Genomic DNA, 16,515 nt, shown 5'->3' with positions numbered 1-16,515 from the left:
GTAGAGGGGGGCAAGATGACTGAGTGTTTACTGTGCACAGAGCACTGTTGTAACTGCTTAGGAGAGTACAACAGAGTTGGTACCCTCATTGTCTGCCCCCAACAACCTTTGTTCAGTTGCCTACAAGAGTAGGAGTGTCTTTGACAGGGAAAATCTAATAAACAGGAGAATCGGCAATTCATAAGTGCTGATATCACAAAGCTTAAAAGAATTTTCAAAATGGTTTAGGACAACAATTCCTATTATTATTATTACTATTGCTATTATATTAAGCGCTAACCATGCATCAAGGACTGTTTTAAGCACTGGAGAAGATTCAAGTTAATCAGGTTGGACACAGCCCTTGTCCCACTTGGGGCTCACAGGCTAAGTAGGAGGGAGAATACATTTAATTCCCATTTTACAATTGAGGAAATGGAGGCCCAGAGAAGTTAAATGTCTTGCCTAAAGTCACACAGCAAGCAATTGGCATGGGTGGGATCAGGACCCAAGCCTTCTGACTCGCAGGGTTGTGCTCTTTCCACTAGGCCATGCTGCTTCTAAGAAATCACTTCCTGAAAAGTATAGGTGCATGTTTCTTATTCAACAAAGACTATAATTTTCTTAGAAGTTTTTGTCTATTTAAAATGTGTTAAAAAAAATCTATGAACTCATTTTTTAAAAGCATGAGGAGCAGTGTACCCTCATGGATAGGGCATGATCCTGGGAGTCAGAAGGACCTGGGTTCTAACCCCAGCTCACCCATTTGGGCAAGTCATTTAATTTCTCTGTGCCTCAATTACTTCATCTGTAAAATGGGGATTAATACCAACATTATTATTATTATTACTATAAACCCCATATGGGACAGGGAGTGTATCCAACCTGATTAGCTTGTATCTTCCCCAGTACTTCGTATAGTGCCAGGCACTAGTAAAGAGCTTAACAAATACCATAATAATTATTATTAACAAATACCGTAAAAAAAGTATGACCTAGAAATAAATAAATCACAAAAGGCATGAATACACTGAACCATTTAAATTATGACGCCTACTGTTCACAACCCTTCCACATTTCTTTCTATTGAGAGAAGATTTCCCAAATGTTTGAGGATTTACTGTTTTTCCAGACACTCTGAATGAGCATTAGTATTATTTCCCTCACATAGTCTCCATCCGAAGAACGAGTACCAAGCATAAGTGAGGATCGTTTGACTTGCTTTGCATTTTCTTAAACAGTGAAGACACCAGCGACGGACAGAGAATAATGCGTCTACTCAACAACAGCAGGCAAACTGGAGGATACGGCAGGGGCTGCGATTGAGAGGGCACAAAGGAATACTTTGTCCTAAGGCCCCCTCTAGACGGTAAGCTTGTTGTGGGCAGGGAATGTTGCTGTTATATTGTACTGTACTCCCTGAAGAGCTTAGTACAGTGTCCCATCCCCCAACTGACCGTCTCGCCAGCCTTGCTGTTGGCTTCAGAGGGCCTGGGAGAGAGTGTGTAGGTGGCTCAGAGTAAACTAAAATTACTAATAAAAAGAAAAATCTTGCGCAAGGGCTGGTGATGGTGGAATGTCTCATGACTGTACACAAAAAAAGCCTTTGTGAGTAAGAAGCCGAGAATATTGGTCACCGAAGAGGCAGCCGCCCTGTCAACTCTTAGTACTGAAGCTCTGCTCACCTTTAAGCAGCTATTTGGATTAAAAAAGAAAATATAGCATTTAAGCGCCTACTATATGTCAGCCACTGTTCTAAGCGCTGGGGAAGATACAAAGTAAAGTTGTCTCACATGGGGCTCGCAGTCTTTATCCCCCTCTTACAGATGAGATAACTGAGGCACGGGGAAGTTAAGTGACTTGCCCAAGGTCACATGGCATACGAGTGGCGGGACCGGGATTAGAACCCACGTCCTCTGACTCCCAAACGCGTGTTCCTGCCACTAAGCCATGCTGCTTCTCAGCAAGCTGCTTTTGAGACACTTGAGGATTTCCAAACAGCTGCCGTCCGGTGAGCTGGAAAGGGGGAACCGAACCCAAGTTGGACAGAGGAAATATTTTATGGATATGCATTCCAGCTGAAACTAAGACAATTGCTATCAAGTGCTTAGTACAGTGCTTGGCACCCAAGTAGGTGCTAAATAAATATGATTTGATTAATATACAAGCACGGCATACTACAATCAAGAATGGGTGGGATGTTTTTGAGTAGAAGCTTTGTAGCGTTTGAGAGACCAGGAGGAAAAAGTGTAAACAGCACTAGGCATTGCAAACATCAATGAGTGCTCCATTTGGGACAGGGAATGTGTCCAATCTGATTCTCTTGTACCTATTCCAACGTTTAGGGCAAAATAAGCCCTTAAAAATACAATTACGAGTATTAATAATTATGACAGCACAACAGAGGATGTCTTTTTATTTGCACTATGCAGCTGGGACGCTGGATCCCACATGAGCCTTTTCGGTCACATATGTTCCCATAGGTTAATTTTACCATCAGCAAAGTCTTATCCGAGAACAAGGGACAACTATATCCGATTCCTTAGGAGACTACTATTAAACTGACAGCATTCTATTAAAAAAAAATCTACAAGTTACATTTCAAGTTCACGTTGAATGTGGAGAATATCTGCAAGTTCTAAAATAAACTTCGTGATTGGATTATACCTTACTGGATACTAACTTTCTTCCCTTGCTAAATCCCTCCCCAAAATAGATGTGAGAATGTTAGCTTTATTACTAGGTGGAGAAACTTCATTTGCATAGCTGAGTGTAGACTGGGATTGCATCCAAATTTGCTATAAAAGATATTTTGCTCAAAAACTGCCATTTTAGATAATTTCAGCTTCCAACTTATAAAGAGGGGGTAAGGAATGCAAAATGGCCAGAAAGGCTCTGATGGAAGAAATAGTAACCGGTCCTTATATGTATTTTAATTCATTATCTTTGTTTCCCAACTATCTTCCCTTTCACATCCAGTTCCTAGAAAAAGCCTCCTGATGTCAAATTAATTCAGTTTAATAAATAAAGCTAAACATTAAGGGAAATTTCAAACTACCGTTTTCATTCATTGTGCTTACATCCCACCCTGACAATTGCATCAGTCTTCTCCCTGTCCTCCTTGCCTCCTCCCTCTCCCCACTCCAGCCCTTCCTTACTTCATTCTGCTACCTGGATCATTTTTCCAAAAAACACACATTTCACAAAGTACACAGTTCTCCGCTCCTCAAGAACCTCCAGGGATTGCCCATCCACCTCCCCAAACTGAAATTCCTTACCTCCAGCTTTAAGACACTCCACCAGCTCTCCCCTTCCTACTTTTAGGAGAAGCAGCGTGGCTCAGTGGAAAGAGCCCGGTCTTGGGAGTCAGAGGTCATGGGTTCGAATCCTGGCTCTGCCACTTGTCAGCTGTGTGACTGTGGGCAAGTCACTTAACGTCTCTGTGCCTCATTACCTCATTTGTAAATGGGGATTAAGACTATGAGCCTCACGTGGGATAACCTGATTACCCTGTATCTACCCAGGGCTTAGAGCAGTGCTCTGCACATAGTGAGCACTTAACAAATACCAACATTATTATTATTATTACTTTTCCTCACTCATCTACTGCAATTCAGCACAGACACTTCACTCCTCTAATGCCAACCCACTCACTGAACCTCGATCTCATCCCCCCACCGGCCCCCTTGCCCACGTCCTCCTTCTTTCCTGGAAATTCCTCTCCACATCCAAGAGACCACCACTCTCCCCATCTTCAAAACCCTACTAAAATCATATCTACTCCAAGAGGCCTTCCCTGACTTAACTCTTCATTTCACCACCTTATTCTCCCTCCTTCTGTGTCTTCTACACACTTGGGCCTATCCCCAGTTAACAGTTAGATGTTTACCCTACCCTCAGCCTCACAGCATTTATATCCTTATTCTTATCCCCTGCCACTTCCCCCTCCCAAATTTATTTCACTATCTGTCTCTCTCCTAATAGACTGTAAGCTTTCTGAAGACAAAGATCACGCCTATCAACTTTACTGAATTGTACTTTCCTAAGCATTTAGTTCAGTGCTCGGCACAGGGTAAATAAATAAATACCATTTACACCAAATAGGTAAAAGAATAAAAATAATTGTGATTCAGGCTAGATTCCTCTCCCCTCGACAATTTAAATATCAGTTCTTGTGGGGTAGCTCAAGTTTATGTTACAAAACATATATTCCTAGCAAAATTAGGTATTGAATATATTATCTGTGAAGTAATACGACTATTTTAAGGCCACTTCTACTCAGTTCGGTATGGTTTTGCTGTTTTTGAAGATAAATAATGTATTGAAATCTTACATCTCAGCAGCCTGCTTTCTGTTTAAGTAGAAGCAACTTTCAGTTGTGATATGAGAGTCAGGGAGAGCATAGATAAATGAAATCCCTCGGTAATCTATAGAGAAGCAGCAATGGCCTAGTGGATAGAGCATGGGCCTGGGAGTCAGAAGGACCTGGGTTCTAATCATAGCCCCACCACTTGTCTGCCGTTGACCTTGGACAAGCCACTTCACTTTTCTGAGCCTCCGTCACCTCATCGGCAAAATGGGGATGAACACTGTGAGCTCCAAGGGACAGGGACTGAGTCCAACCTGATTATCTTGAATCTACCCCAGAACTCAGAACAGTGCTTGGCACATAATAAGAGCTTAACAAGTACCATTATTATTATTTCCAGTGTTTTTTTAATGGTATTTGTTAAATGCTTACTATGTGCCAGGTACTGTACTAAGCACTGGGGTAGATACAGGCAAATCAAGTTGGACACAGTTCATGCCTTCATGGGCTCACGGTCTTAATCAGAGAAGCAGCGTGGCTCAGTGGAAAGAGCCCGGGCTTGGGAGTCAGAGGTCATGGGTTCGAATCCCGGCTCTGCCGCTTGTCAGCTGTGTGACTGTGGGCAAGTCACTTAACTTCTCTGTGCCTCAGTTACCTCAGCTGTAAAATGGGGATGAAGACTGTGGGCCTCATGTGGGACAACCTAATTACCCTGTATGTACCCCAGCACTTAGAACAGTGCTCTGCACATAGTAAGTGCTTAACAAATACCAACATTATTATTATTATTTATTAATCCCCATTTTACAGATGAGGTAACTGAGGCCCAGAGAAGTTGAGAAACTTACCCAAGGACACATAGCAGACAAGTGGTGGTACTGGGATTAGAGCCCAGGTCTTCAGACTCCCAGGTCCAGGCTCTATCCATTCAACCATGCTGCTTTTTGGTGGTTTTGAGGTACTTATGGAGTCCGGAGCAGGAGTCTCACAGCTGACCACAATCCATGCCCCAGGAAGATCAGTACCACTTTGTTCTTCAGGATTTATTCTATTTATTTGCTATTGTTTTAATGAGATGTTCTTCCCCTTGACTCTATTTACTGCCACTGTTCTCGTCTGTCTGTCTCCCCCGATTAGACTGTAAGCCCATCAAAGGGCAGGGACTGTCTCTATCTGTTGCCGATTTGTCCACTCCAAGCGCTTAGTACAGTGCTCTGCACATAGTAAGCGCTCAATAAATACTATTGAATGAATGAATTTGAAGCCACCTCTCCCCTCCCACATTTCTCCTTCGCTGCATCAATCTGTTTATCCTCAAAGGCCCGAAGAGTCAAATGGCAGATACGACGCCATCACCCTGGTATCAACGAAGCATGCCCCCGTGATAGTCTTCCGTCTGTCTTGGTATTTTTTCCCCCCTGGCCACCTCTGTCCGGAGCATACTACGGTGCTGAGCTCTCCACACCACATCAACTTGGGCAGGCTTTTGGCATCCGTTTGTATTAGATGACCACACCAACCCGCACCTGATCTCTGCCTGCCGTCGCCCTCAATGCCTGAGACTCGACAAGGTTGCAGGACCTCAGAGTTGGGGACACATTCTTGCCTTTTCCTGTGGCCTATCCGCCTCAGTCGTTTTATAAGTCATCAGTACGGTCAGAGCCGGACAACAATTCCGTTAACTACAGCAGCAAGGTAGGCCTCAATCTTTGCCTTTAAGCTGACTCTCCTTTCTTCCAAGACCTAGTAGTACTAAATAACTTTTGTTCCACATACGGTATATTGTTGCAGTCATATTTATTGAGTCCTTACTGTGAGCAGAGCACTCGACTGAGCGCTTGGGAGAGTACAATACAAAAGAGTTGGTAGTCGCACTTTCCGGGAGTCACTCTGGCCTCCATAAGTACCTCAAAACCGTGAAAAGCAGCATGGCGTAGGGGATGGAGCACGGACCTGGGAGTCCTCATCTGTAAAATGGGGATTGAGACTCTGAGCCCCTCGTGGGACAGGGACTGTGTTCAACTTGATTTGATGGTATCTACCCCAAGACTTAGTATAGTGCCTATCACCCACTAAGCGCCTACCAAATACTGTAATAACAATAACATTTATTATTAATAATAATAAATCAATGATCACAGTGACAGTTTTGCTGGGCGGAACATGAAAGGAGAATAAAGGACGGTAAGATACCCTCAAAAGAAGATTATAACACCAGGTCTACTCACACTCTCTTGTATTCCCACTGGGGCATGATGTGAATTAAATGAATAATAAGAAAACTGTGGTATTCGTTAAGCACTTACTACGCGCCGACACTGTACTAAGTCATCAGGTTGGACTCAGTCCCTAATCCCACAGGGGGCTCCCGGTCTAAGTAGAAGGGAGAACCGCTACTGAATCCCCATTTTAGAGAAGCGACCTGGCTTAGTGGGTAGAGCACGGGCCTGGGAGTCAGGAGGACCTGGGCTCTAAGCCCGGCTCTGCCACATGTCTGCTGTGTGACCTTGGCCCAGTCACTTAACTTCTCTGGGCCTCAGTTACCCCATCTGTAAAATGGGGAAGAAGAGTGTGAGCCCCATGCGGGACCGGGACTGTGTCCAACCTGATTAACTTGTATCGACCCGAGGGCTTAGAACAGTGCTTGGCATGCCAAGCAGTAAGCAGTAAGCGCTTAACAAGCCTTGTCTGGTCTTATGTTGTCGAGTGGTCAAGGGGTTTCCAACCCATAGCCGCTCCATGGCCACATCTTTCCCAGGACACCCCACCTCCATCTGCATTCGTTCTGGTAGTTTTCTTGGTAAAAATGCAAAAGTGGTTTACCATTGCCTTCTTCTGCTTAGTAAACTTGCGTCTCCATCCTTGACTCTCTCCCACGCCGCTGCTGCCCAGCACGGGGAGTTTTGACTTGTAGCAAATCGCCTCCCACTCGCTAGCCACTGGCCAAGCTAGGAATGGAATGGGTCGGCCTCTGCTTTTCTCTCCCTCCCGTAGCCAAGACTGGCAGAGTCCTGGAAACTCTCCAGGTGCGATCCTGAGAGGAGGGCTTCACAAGGACCATTACTGTTGTTATGATTATTACCATTACAGATGAAGAAACTGAGGCCCAGAGGAGTGAAGCGACTTGCCGACGGTCACAGAGCAAGAGGGTGACAGAACTGGGATTAGAACCCAGGTCCTCTCGGTCCCAGACCAGCGCTCTTTCCACTAGTCCATGTGGTTTCTCCAGACCGGGGCACAGCAGGTTGCAAAATGTAAGCATGGAATTTTTTTACTTTTCCACACACGGGACCAGTTTTCAGACAAAGTGTTGGCAGCTTGGTGCCAGTGCTCCGCTGCAGTGCCATGACCAGACCGGCTGTTGTCTTGGTAACCGCCGCCAGTCTCTGTTGCCCAAGATGGCAGGCTACTTTTCAGGATTCCTGCTGGGCCTCCCCCCTTGGCCAATGCCCCAGCTGGTTCTTTGGTCAGAAACCTTCACTACTGTTATTTAACCCCGGCAGGCAGCCCCGAGACTAGAACTCGGGTCTCTTGTCTCCCGGAGTACTGCTCGTCTCAGAGAGCTCACCGCCTATCTGGAAGGCCGACAGAAATTACTTGCAATGTGTGTAAGAAGATAGAGAAGCAGCATGGCTCAGTGGAAAGAGCCCGGGCTTGGGTGTCAGAGGTCATGGGTTCGACTCCCAGCTCTGCCACTTGTCAGCTGTGTGACTGTGGGCAAGTCACTTCACTTCTCTGGGCCTCAGTTACCTCATCTCTAAATGGGGATAAAGACTGTGAGCCTGACGTGGGACAACCTGATGAGCCTGTATCTACCCCAGCACTTAGAACAGTGCTCTGCACATAGTAAGCGCTTAACAAATACCAACATTATTATTCTCTGGGCCTCAGTTCCCTCATCTGTAAAATGGGGGTGAAGTCTGTAAGCCCTACGTGGAACACCCCGATTACCTTATATCTACTCCAGTGCTTAGAACAGTGCTTTTCCCATAGTAAACCTTAACAAATGCCAGCATCGTTATTATTATTATTATTATTGAAGGAGGAGGAAGTTCTAGGCTGGGGGAAAGGTATGAGCAAGAAATCAGAGTCAGGAGAAAGGAAAACAAGGCACTGTGAGTGGGTCAGCCTGAAAAGAAGGAAGAGGACCTGCTGGAGTGAAGTGGGAAATGAGTAAGGACAATTAGGAAGGTGAAGATGAAAGGAACAAAAATAGCCCAATTAGTTGAATATACAAATGGAAATCCCAAATAAAAATAAGATGTACTCAGGGTGGTATTGGGTAGATAATAATAATTATGTTGGTATTTGTTAAGTGCTTACTATGTGCAGACCGCTGTTCTAAGTGCTAGGGTAGATACAGGGTGATCAGGTTGTCCCACGTCAGGCTCACAGTCTTAATACCCATTTTACAGATGAGGTCACTGAGGCACAGAGAAGTGAAGTGACTTGCCCAAAGTCACACAGCTGACAAGTGGTAGATCCTGGATTCGAACTCATGACCGCTGACTCCCAAGCCCCTGCTCTTTCCACTGAGCCACGCTGCTTCAGATGTGGCTAGGGTGTTATGAAAGACTCCCACTCTAGTCGGGAAGCACCCTGTGTTTAGTGATGATGTCTTCCTACTCTATTATATTCTCCTAAATACTCAATACAGTGTTCTGCATAAAGTAAGCACTCAGTAAATACCACCGATTAATTGAAGGAGATGGGATTTTTAGGAGGGTTTTGACTATATAGAGAGCTGTAAGACGGCCGATCTGTGGCGGAGAGAGTTCCGGGATGGTAGCACGGCATGAGTGAGGATGAAGGCAGGAAAGTTCATTCATTCCTTCATTCAATAGTATTTATTGAGCACTTACTATGTGCAGAGCACTGTACTAAGCGCTTGGAATGGACAAATCGGTAACAGATAGAGACGATCCCTGCCCTTTGATGGGCTTACAGTCTAATGGGGGGACACGGACAGACAAGAACAATGGCAATAAATAGAATCAAGGGGAAGAACATCTCATTAAAAAGTTGAGAGCAAGGAACATTTAGAAATTAATCTTGGGCGTGGTTGGAAAATTCAGCAGTAGCAGTGTGGAAAGTGGGGAGAGTGGATGAAGAGCCACTGGGAATTTTTTGCTCGATGCAGAGGTTTCTGAGAAATCTAGGCCAAGTGATGCTTCAAGATGATGGGTGCGGCCGTTTACAGAGATGAAACCCGGGGGACAGGGAGAGCAGGGAGGAAGACGGATGCAATTGTCTAATGATGGTATTTATTAAGCGCTTACTACGTGCCGAGCACTGTTCTATGCGCTGAGGGGGATACAAGGTGGTCAGGTTGACCCCCATGGTGCTCACAGTCTTCATCCCCATTTTACAGATGAGGTCACTGAGGCCTAGAGAAGTGAAGTGACTTGCCCAAAGTCACCCAGCTGACAAGCGGCAGAGGCGGGATTAGAACCCGTGACCTCTGAGTCCCAAGCCCGGGCTCCTTCCACTGAGCCACCCTGCTTCTAGACAGGAGTCGAGGATGACCCTAAGATCAATCAAACAAGAAGCAGCAGAGCCTAGTGGGAAGAGCAAGGGCTCGGGAGTCGGAGGTCATGGGTTCTAATCCCGACTCTGCCACTCGTCTGCTGTATGACCTTGGGCAAGTCACTTAACTTCTCTGGGCCTCAGTTACCTCATCTGTAAAAATGGGAATTGAGACTGTGAGCCCCACGTGGGACAACCTGATTACCTTGTGTCTAGTCCAGTGCTTAGTACAATGCTTGGCACAAAGCACGGGGCTCAGTGGAAAGAGCCCAGGCTTGGGAGTCAGAGGTCATGGGTTCGAATCCTGACTCTGCCACTCGTCAGCTGTGTGACTGTGGGCAAGTCACGTCACTTCTCTGTCCTCAGTTACCTCATATGTAAAATGGAGATTAACTGTGAGCCTCATGTAGGACAACCCGATTACCCTGTATCTATCCCAGCGCTTAGAACAGTGCTCTGCACATAGTAAGCGCTTAACAAATACCAACATTATTGTTATTATATATAATACCATAATTATTATATATTGAGATTTTACTCTGTGCAGAGCACTGTACTAAAAGCTTGGGAATGTACAGCTCAGGATAACAGACACCTTCCCTGCCCGAGATCATCATGTAATCCACATAAAGACACACACGACACACAGAAGGAAGTTTTAACCTATCTTTGGTCCGGCTGGTCAGGCGCTGCCTCAGTTTCCCACTTGTGAATTAGAGAATTTAGAGAAATCCCATTTAATCATAATAATGTTGGTATTTGTTAAGCGCTTTCTATGTGCAGAGCACTGTTCTAAGCGCTGGGGTAGACACAGGGGAATCGGGTTGTCCCATGTGGGGCTCACAGTCTTAATCCCCATTTTACAGATGAGGTAACTGAGGCACAGAGAAGTTAAGTGACTTGCCTACAGTCACACAGCTGACAAGTGGCAGAGCTGGGATTCGAACTCATGACCTCTGACTCCAAAGCCCGTGCTTTTTCCACTGAGCCACGCTGCTAAGCAGCATGGCTTAGTGGAAAGAGCTCAGGCTTGGAAGTCAGAGGTCATGGGTTCTAATCCTGACTCCGTCACTTATCAGCTGTGTGACTTTGGGCAAGTCGCTTAGTCGCTTAGTTGCCTCATGTGGGACAACCTGATTCAGTGGAAAAAGCACAGGCTTCGGAGTCAAAGGACTTGGGTTCTAATCCCGAATCTGCCACTTGACTGAGGTCTGACCTTGACTGCTGTCTGACCTTGGGCAAGCCACTTAACTTCTCTGTGCCTCAGTTACCTCATCTGTAAAATGGGGATTAAGACTGTGAGCCCCACATGGGACAGCCTGATTACCATGTATCTACCCCAGTGCTTAGAACAGTGCTTGGCAGACAGTAAGCGCTTAACAAATACCATTATTATGATTATTATTCTATCTACGCCAGTGCTTAGAACAGTACTTGGCACATAGTAAGCGCTTGACAAATACCATCATTATGATTAATTGTGAAATGGGGAGGGGCCAGCGCCTTATCTGCCTCAGAGAGTTCGGGGTCCGGGGGTCGGGGGGGGGGGAGAGTTGACCATCGCCTTGTATCCTCCCAGCGCTTGGAACAATGCTTGGCACATAGTAAGCGCTTAACAAATGCCATTATTATCCGTTTAATAATGATAATAATGTTGGTATTTGTTAAGCGCTTACTATGTGCCAAGCACTGTTCTAAGCGCTGGAGTAGATACAAGGTAATCAGGGTGTCCCACGTTGTGGGGGGGGGGGGGCGGGTCACAGTCTTCATCCCCATTCTACAGATGAGCTCACTGAGGCCCGGAGAAGTGAAGTGACTTGCCTAGGGTCACACAGCTGACAAGCGGCAGAGCCGGAATTAGAACCCACGACCTTTTGAATCCCAGGCCCGGCCTTTTTCCACTGAGCCACGCTGCTTTTCAGATAATAATGATGGTGTTTGTTAAGCGCTTACTATGTGCGAAGCACTGTTATAATTGCTGGGGGGTGGGTACAAGGGGATCAGTTTGTCCCACGTGGGGCTCACAGTGAGAATCCCCATTTTCCCCATTATGAGAAGCAGTGTGGCTTAGTGGCAAGAGCCCGGGCTTGGAAGTCAGAGGTCGTGGGTTCTAATCCTGGATCCGCCGCTTGTCAGCTGTGTGACTTTGGGCAAGTCAATTCGCTTCTCTGGGCCTCAGTCACCTCCATCTGTTAGATGAGTTTTTAAGACTGTGAGCCCCACGTGGGACAACCTGATGACCTTGTATCTCCCCCAGCGCTTAGAACACTGCCTGGCACATAGTAAGCGCTTAACAAATACCATAATAATAATAATTCTCCAGATGAGGGAACTGAGGCCCAGAGAAGTGAAGTGACTTGCCCAGGGTCACACAGCTGACAGGCGGCGGAGCAAGGATTAGAACCCACGACCTTCTGCTTCTCTGTTTAGTCCGTGAGCTCGTTACGGGGTGGGGGGGGGGGGGGGGGCGTCTCTCTCTGTTGCCCAGTTGTCCATTCCAAAGCGCTTAGCGCAGTCCTCTGCGCACAGTAAGCGCTCAAGAAATGCTAAACAGCTGTGTGACTGTGGACAAGTCACTTAACTTCTCCTGCCTCAGTGACCTCATCTGGAAAATGGGAATGAAGACTGTGAGCCTCACGTGGGACTATCTGATTACCCTCTATCTCCCCCAGCACTTAGCACAGTGCTCGGCATATAATAAGCGCTTAACAAATACCAACATTAGAGCAGCAGCATGGCTCAGTGGAAAGAGTCCGGGCTTGGGAGTCAGAGGTCATGGGTTCGAATAATAGTAATGTTTGTTAAGCCCTTCTATGTGCAGACCACTGTTCTAATCGCTGGGGTAGATACAGGGTAATCAGGTTGTCCACGGGAGGCTCACAGTTAATCCCCGTTTTACAGATGAGGTCACTGAGGCCCAGAGAAGTGAAGTGACTTGCCCACAGTCACACAGCTGACAAGTGGCAGAGCCGGGATTCGAACCCATGACCTCTGACTCCCAAGCCCGGGCTCTTTCCACTGAGCCCCACTGCTTCTCCTTTTCTGTTGTGTGACTGTGGGCAAGTCACTTCACTTCTCTGGGCCTCAGTTCCCTCATCTGTAAAATGGGGATGAAGACTGGGAGCCCCACGTGGGATGACCTGATGACCCTGTATCTCCCGCAGCGCTTAGCACAGCGCTCTGCACACAGTAAGCACTTAACAAATACCAACATTATTATTCTTATTCTCTGGGCCTCAGTGACCTCATCTGGAAAACGGGGATGAAGACTGAGTGTCCCACATGGGATGACCTGATGACCCTGTATCTCCCCCAGCGCTTAGCACAGCGCTCTGCACATAGTAAGCACTTAACAGATACCAACGTTATTATTCTTATTCTCTGGGCCTCAGTGACCTCATCTGGAAAATGCGAATGATGACTGGGAGCCCCACATGGGACGACCCGATGACCCTGTATCTCCCCCAGCGCTTAGAACAGTGCTCTGCGCCTTGTAAGCGCTTAACAAATACTAACGTTACTATTCTCGAGAAGCAGCGTGGCTCAGTGGAAAGAGCCCCGGGCTTGGGAGTCAGAAGTCATGAGTTCGAATCCCGCCTCTGCCACTTGTCAACTGGGTGACCGTGGGCAAGTCACTTCACTTCGCTGGGCCTCAGTGACCTCATCTGTAAAATGGGGATGAAGGTAGGTATTTGTATTTGTTAAGCGCTTACTAGGTGCCAAGCACTGTTCTAAGCTCTGGGGGAGATACAAGGGAATCAGGTTGTCCCACATGAGGACATCCCCATCTTCAGCGTGGCTCAGTGGAAAGAGCCCGGGCTTGGGAGTCAGAGATCATGGGTTCGACTCCCGGCTCTGCCACTTGTCAGCTGTGTGACTGTGGGCAAGTCACTTCACTTCTCTGGGCCTCAGTGACCTCATCTGTAAAATGGGGTTAAACTGTGAGCCTCACGTGGGACAACCTGATTACCCCGTATCTATCTCCCCCAGCACTTAGAACAGTGCTCTGCACATAGTAAGCGTTTAACAAATACCAACGTTATTATTATCCCCATTTTACAGATGAGGTCAATGAGGCCCAGAGAAGTTAAGTGACTTGCCCAAGGACTGTGAGCCTCACATGGGACAACCTGATGACCCTGTATAACAATAATAATAATAATAATGTTGGTATTTGTTAAGCGCTTACTCTGTGCGGAGCACTGTTCTAAGCGCTGGGGAAGATACAGGGGAATGAGGTTGTCCCACGTGAGGCTCCCAGTCTTCACCCCCATTTTACAGATGAGGGAACGGAGGCACAGAGAAGTTAAGTGACTTGCCCAAGGATGAAGACTGGGAGCCTCAAGTGGGACCACCTGATGACCCTGGATCTCCCCCAGCGCTTAGAACAGCGCTCCGCACAGAGTAAGCGCTCAGCAAATCCCAACGTTATTATTCTTGAGAAGCAGCGTGGCTCGGTGGAAAGAGCCCGGGCTTGGGAGTCAGAGGTCATGAGTTCGAATCCCGCCTCTGCCCCTTGTCAGCTGTGGGATCTTGGGCAAGTCACTTCACTTCTCTGGGCCTCAGTTCCCTCATCTGCAAAATGGGGATGAAGACTGGGAGCCTCACGTGGGAGACCTGTTGACCCCGTATCTCCCCCAGCGCTTAGAAGGGCGCTCTGCACAGAGTAAGCGCTTATCAGCTACCAACACTATTATTAACTTCTGTGTGCCTCGGTGATCTCATCTGCAAAATGGGGATGAAGACTGGGAGCCTCACAGGACACCACCTGATGAGCCTGGATCTCCCCCGGCGCTTAGAAGGGCGCTCTGCACAGAGTAAGCGCTTATCAGCTACCAACACTATTATTATTAACTTCTGTGGGCCTCGGTGATCTCATCTGCAAAATGGGGATGAAGACTGGGAGCCTCACAGGACACCACCTGATGAGCCTGGATCTCCCCCGGCGCTTAGAAGGGCGCTCTGCACAGAGTAAGCGCTTATCAGCTACCAACACTATTATTATTAACTTCTGTGGGCCTCAGTGATCTCATCTGCAAAATGGGGATGAAGACTGGGAGCCTCACAGGGCACCACCTGATGAGCCTGGATCTCCCCCGGCGCTTAGAAGGGCGCTCTGCACAGAGTAAGCGCTTATCAGCTACCAACACTATTATTATTAACTTCTGTGGGCCTCAGTGATCTCATCTGCAAAATGGGGATGAAGACTGGGAGCCTCACAGGACACCACCTGATGAGCCTGGATCTCCCCCGGCGCTTAGAAGGGCGCTCTGCACAGAGTAAGCGCTTATCAGCTACCAACACTATTATTATTAACTTCTGTGTGCCTCGGTGATCTCATCTGCAAAATGGGGATGAAGACTGGGAGCCTCACAGGACACCACCTGATGAGCCTGGATCTCCCCCGGCGCTTAGAAGGGCGCTCTGCACAGAGTAAGCGCTTACCAGCTACCAAGATTATTAGCATTAGGGGTCTGCCCCCCCGTTACTATGGCAACGTGGAGGGCGGCGGCCCGGCCGGCCGGTTGCTCGGCGGCGCCGTCAAGGAGGTGGAGGGGGCGGGCGGGTTTTACGTCAGTGTCGCGGGCGGCGCGCTTTACGGCCGGGGAGGGGGTTGTCCGGGCGGCGGAGGGCAGGAGGGCAAGCCGGGCGGGCGGCCTGGCGGCGGCGGCGGCGGGTGGGGGTTGTCCTGCGGCGGGCGAGGCCCCCCGCGCGTCCGGGCCATGCTGCTCACCGTGTACTGCGTGCGCAAGGACCTCTCCGAGGTCACCTTCTCCCTCCAGGTCGATGCCGACTTCGAGCTGCACAACTTCCGCGCGCTGTGCGAGCTGGAGTCCGGCATCCCCGCCGCAGAGAGCCAGGTCAGACCCCCCCCGCCCGCACCGCACACTCGCACGCCCCCGCCCTCCGCCCGCAGCCTCCCCCCGCCTCCGCCCACCTGCCCCAGCCTCTCCCATCCTCTCCCCCATTCTTCCCCAACCCTCCCAGCCTCCCCCAACCTGCCCCATCCTCTCCCCCCAGCCTCCCCCGGCCTCCCCCTACCTCCCCCCTTCTTCCCCAACCTGCCCATCCTCTCCGCCCCAGCCTCCCCCAACTTGCCCCATCCTCCCCCACCCTCCCCCACCTTCCCTCGTCCTCCCCCTACCTCCCCTGTTCTTCCCCAACCTGCCCCATCTTCTCCCATTCTCTCCCCCCAACCTAGCCCAGCCTCCCCCATTCTTCCCCAACCTGCCCATCCTCTCCCCCCAGCCTCCCCCAACCTGCCCCATCCTCCCCACCCTCCCTCTTCTTCCCTCACCTCTCCTTCTTCCCCCACCCTCCCCCATCCTCCCCCAACCTCTCCCAACCTCCTCCATCCTCCCCCAACCTCCCCCATCCCCTCCCAATCTCCTCCATCCTCCCCCAACCTCCCCCATCCCCCCAACCTCCCCCTATCTCCCCATTCTTCCCCAACCTGCCCCACCCTCCCCCAACCGCCATCCTGCCCCAGTCTCCCCCATCTTCCCCCAATCTCCCCCAACCTGCCCCATCCTCCCCCAACCTCGCCATCCTCCCCTAACTTCCCCCATCCCCCCCAACCTCCCCCATCCCCCCCACCTCCCCCAACCTTCCCGATCCTCCCCCATCCCCCCAGCCTCCCTCATCCTCCCCCAACCTCCCCCATCCTCCCTCATCCTTCCCGATCCTCCCCCATCCCCCCA

The 16,515-nt window shown here is 48.9% G+C and overlaps 1 protein-coding gene and 1 non-coding gene across 3 annotated transcripts in view; one reads left to right on the top strand and one right to left on the bottom strand.

Annotated features, from left to right (window-relative positions):
- Positions 1-7,194: 7,194 nt before the first annotated feature.
- Positions 7,195-7,332, bottom strand: LOC114812329. Its single transcript, XR_003759985.1, has one exon. It is a non-coding gene; the product is annotated as a small nucleolar RNA SNORA7 (small nucleolar RNA).
- Positions 7,333-15,483: 8,151 nt separating this feature from the next.
- The window catches only part of LOC100081001 (protein DDI1 homolog 2), a 37,567-nt gene continuing 36,535 nt past the window's right edge, over positions 15,484-16,515 (top strand). Inside the window, exon 1 of one of the 2 annotated variants that reach the window (XM_029065411.2) lies at positions 15,484-15,675. In XM_029065411.2, the coding sequence (XP_028921244.1) occupies positions 15,538-15,675 (138 nt within the window). In that variant the 5' untranslated portion in view covers positions 15,484-15,537. The remainder of the gene's footprint in view (positions 15,676-16,515) is intronic. The other variant, XM_029065410.2, reaches the window with a different exon arrangement.

The sequence above is a fragment of the Ornithorhynchus anatinus genome, chromosome 5 (assembly GCF_004115215.2).
Source record: "Ornithorhynchus anatinus isolate Pmale09 chromosome 5, mOrnAna1.pri.v4, whole genome shotgun sequence".
NCBI classification, from domain to species: domain Eukaryota; kingdom Metazoa; phylum Chordata; class Mammalia; order Monotremata; family Ornithorhynchidae; genus Ornithorhynchus; species Ornithorhynchus anatinus.
Note: the sequence above shows the minus strand (reverse complement) of the source record. Positions and strands in the feature narration are given on the sequence as shown.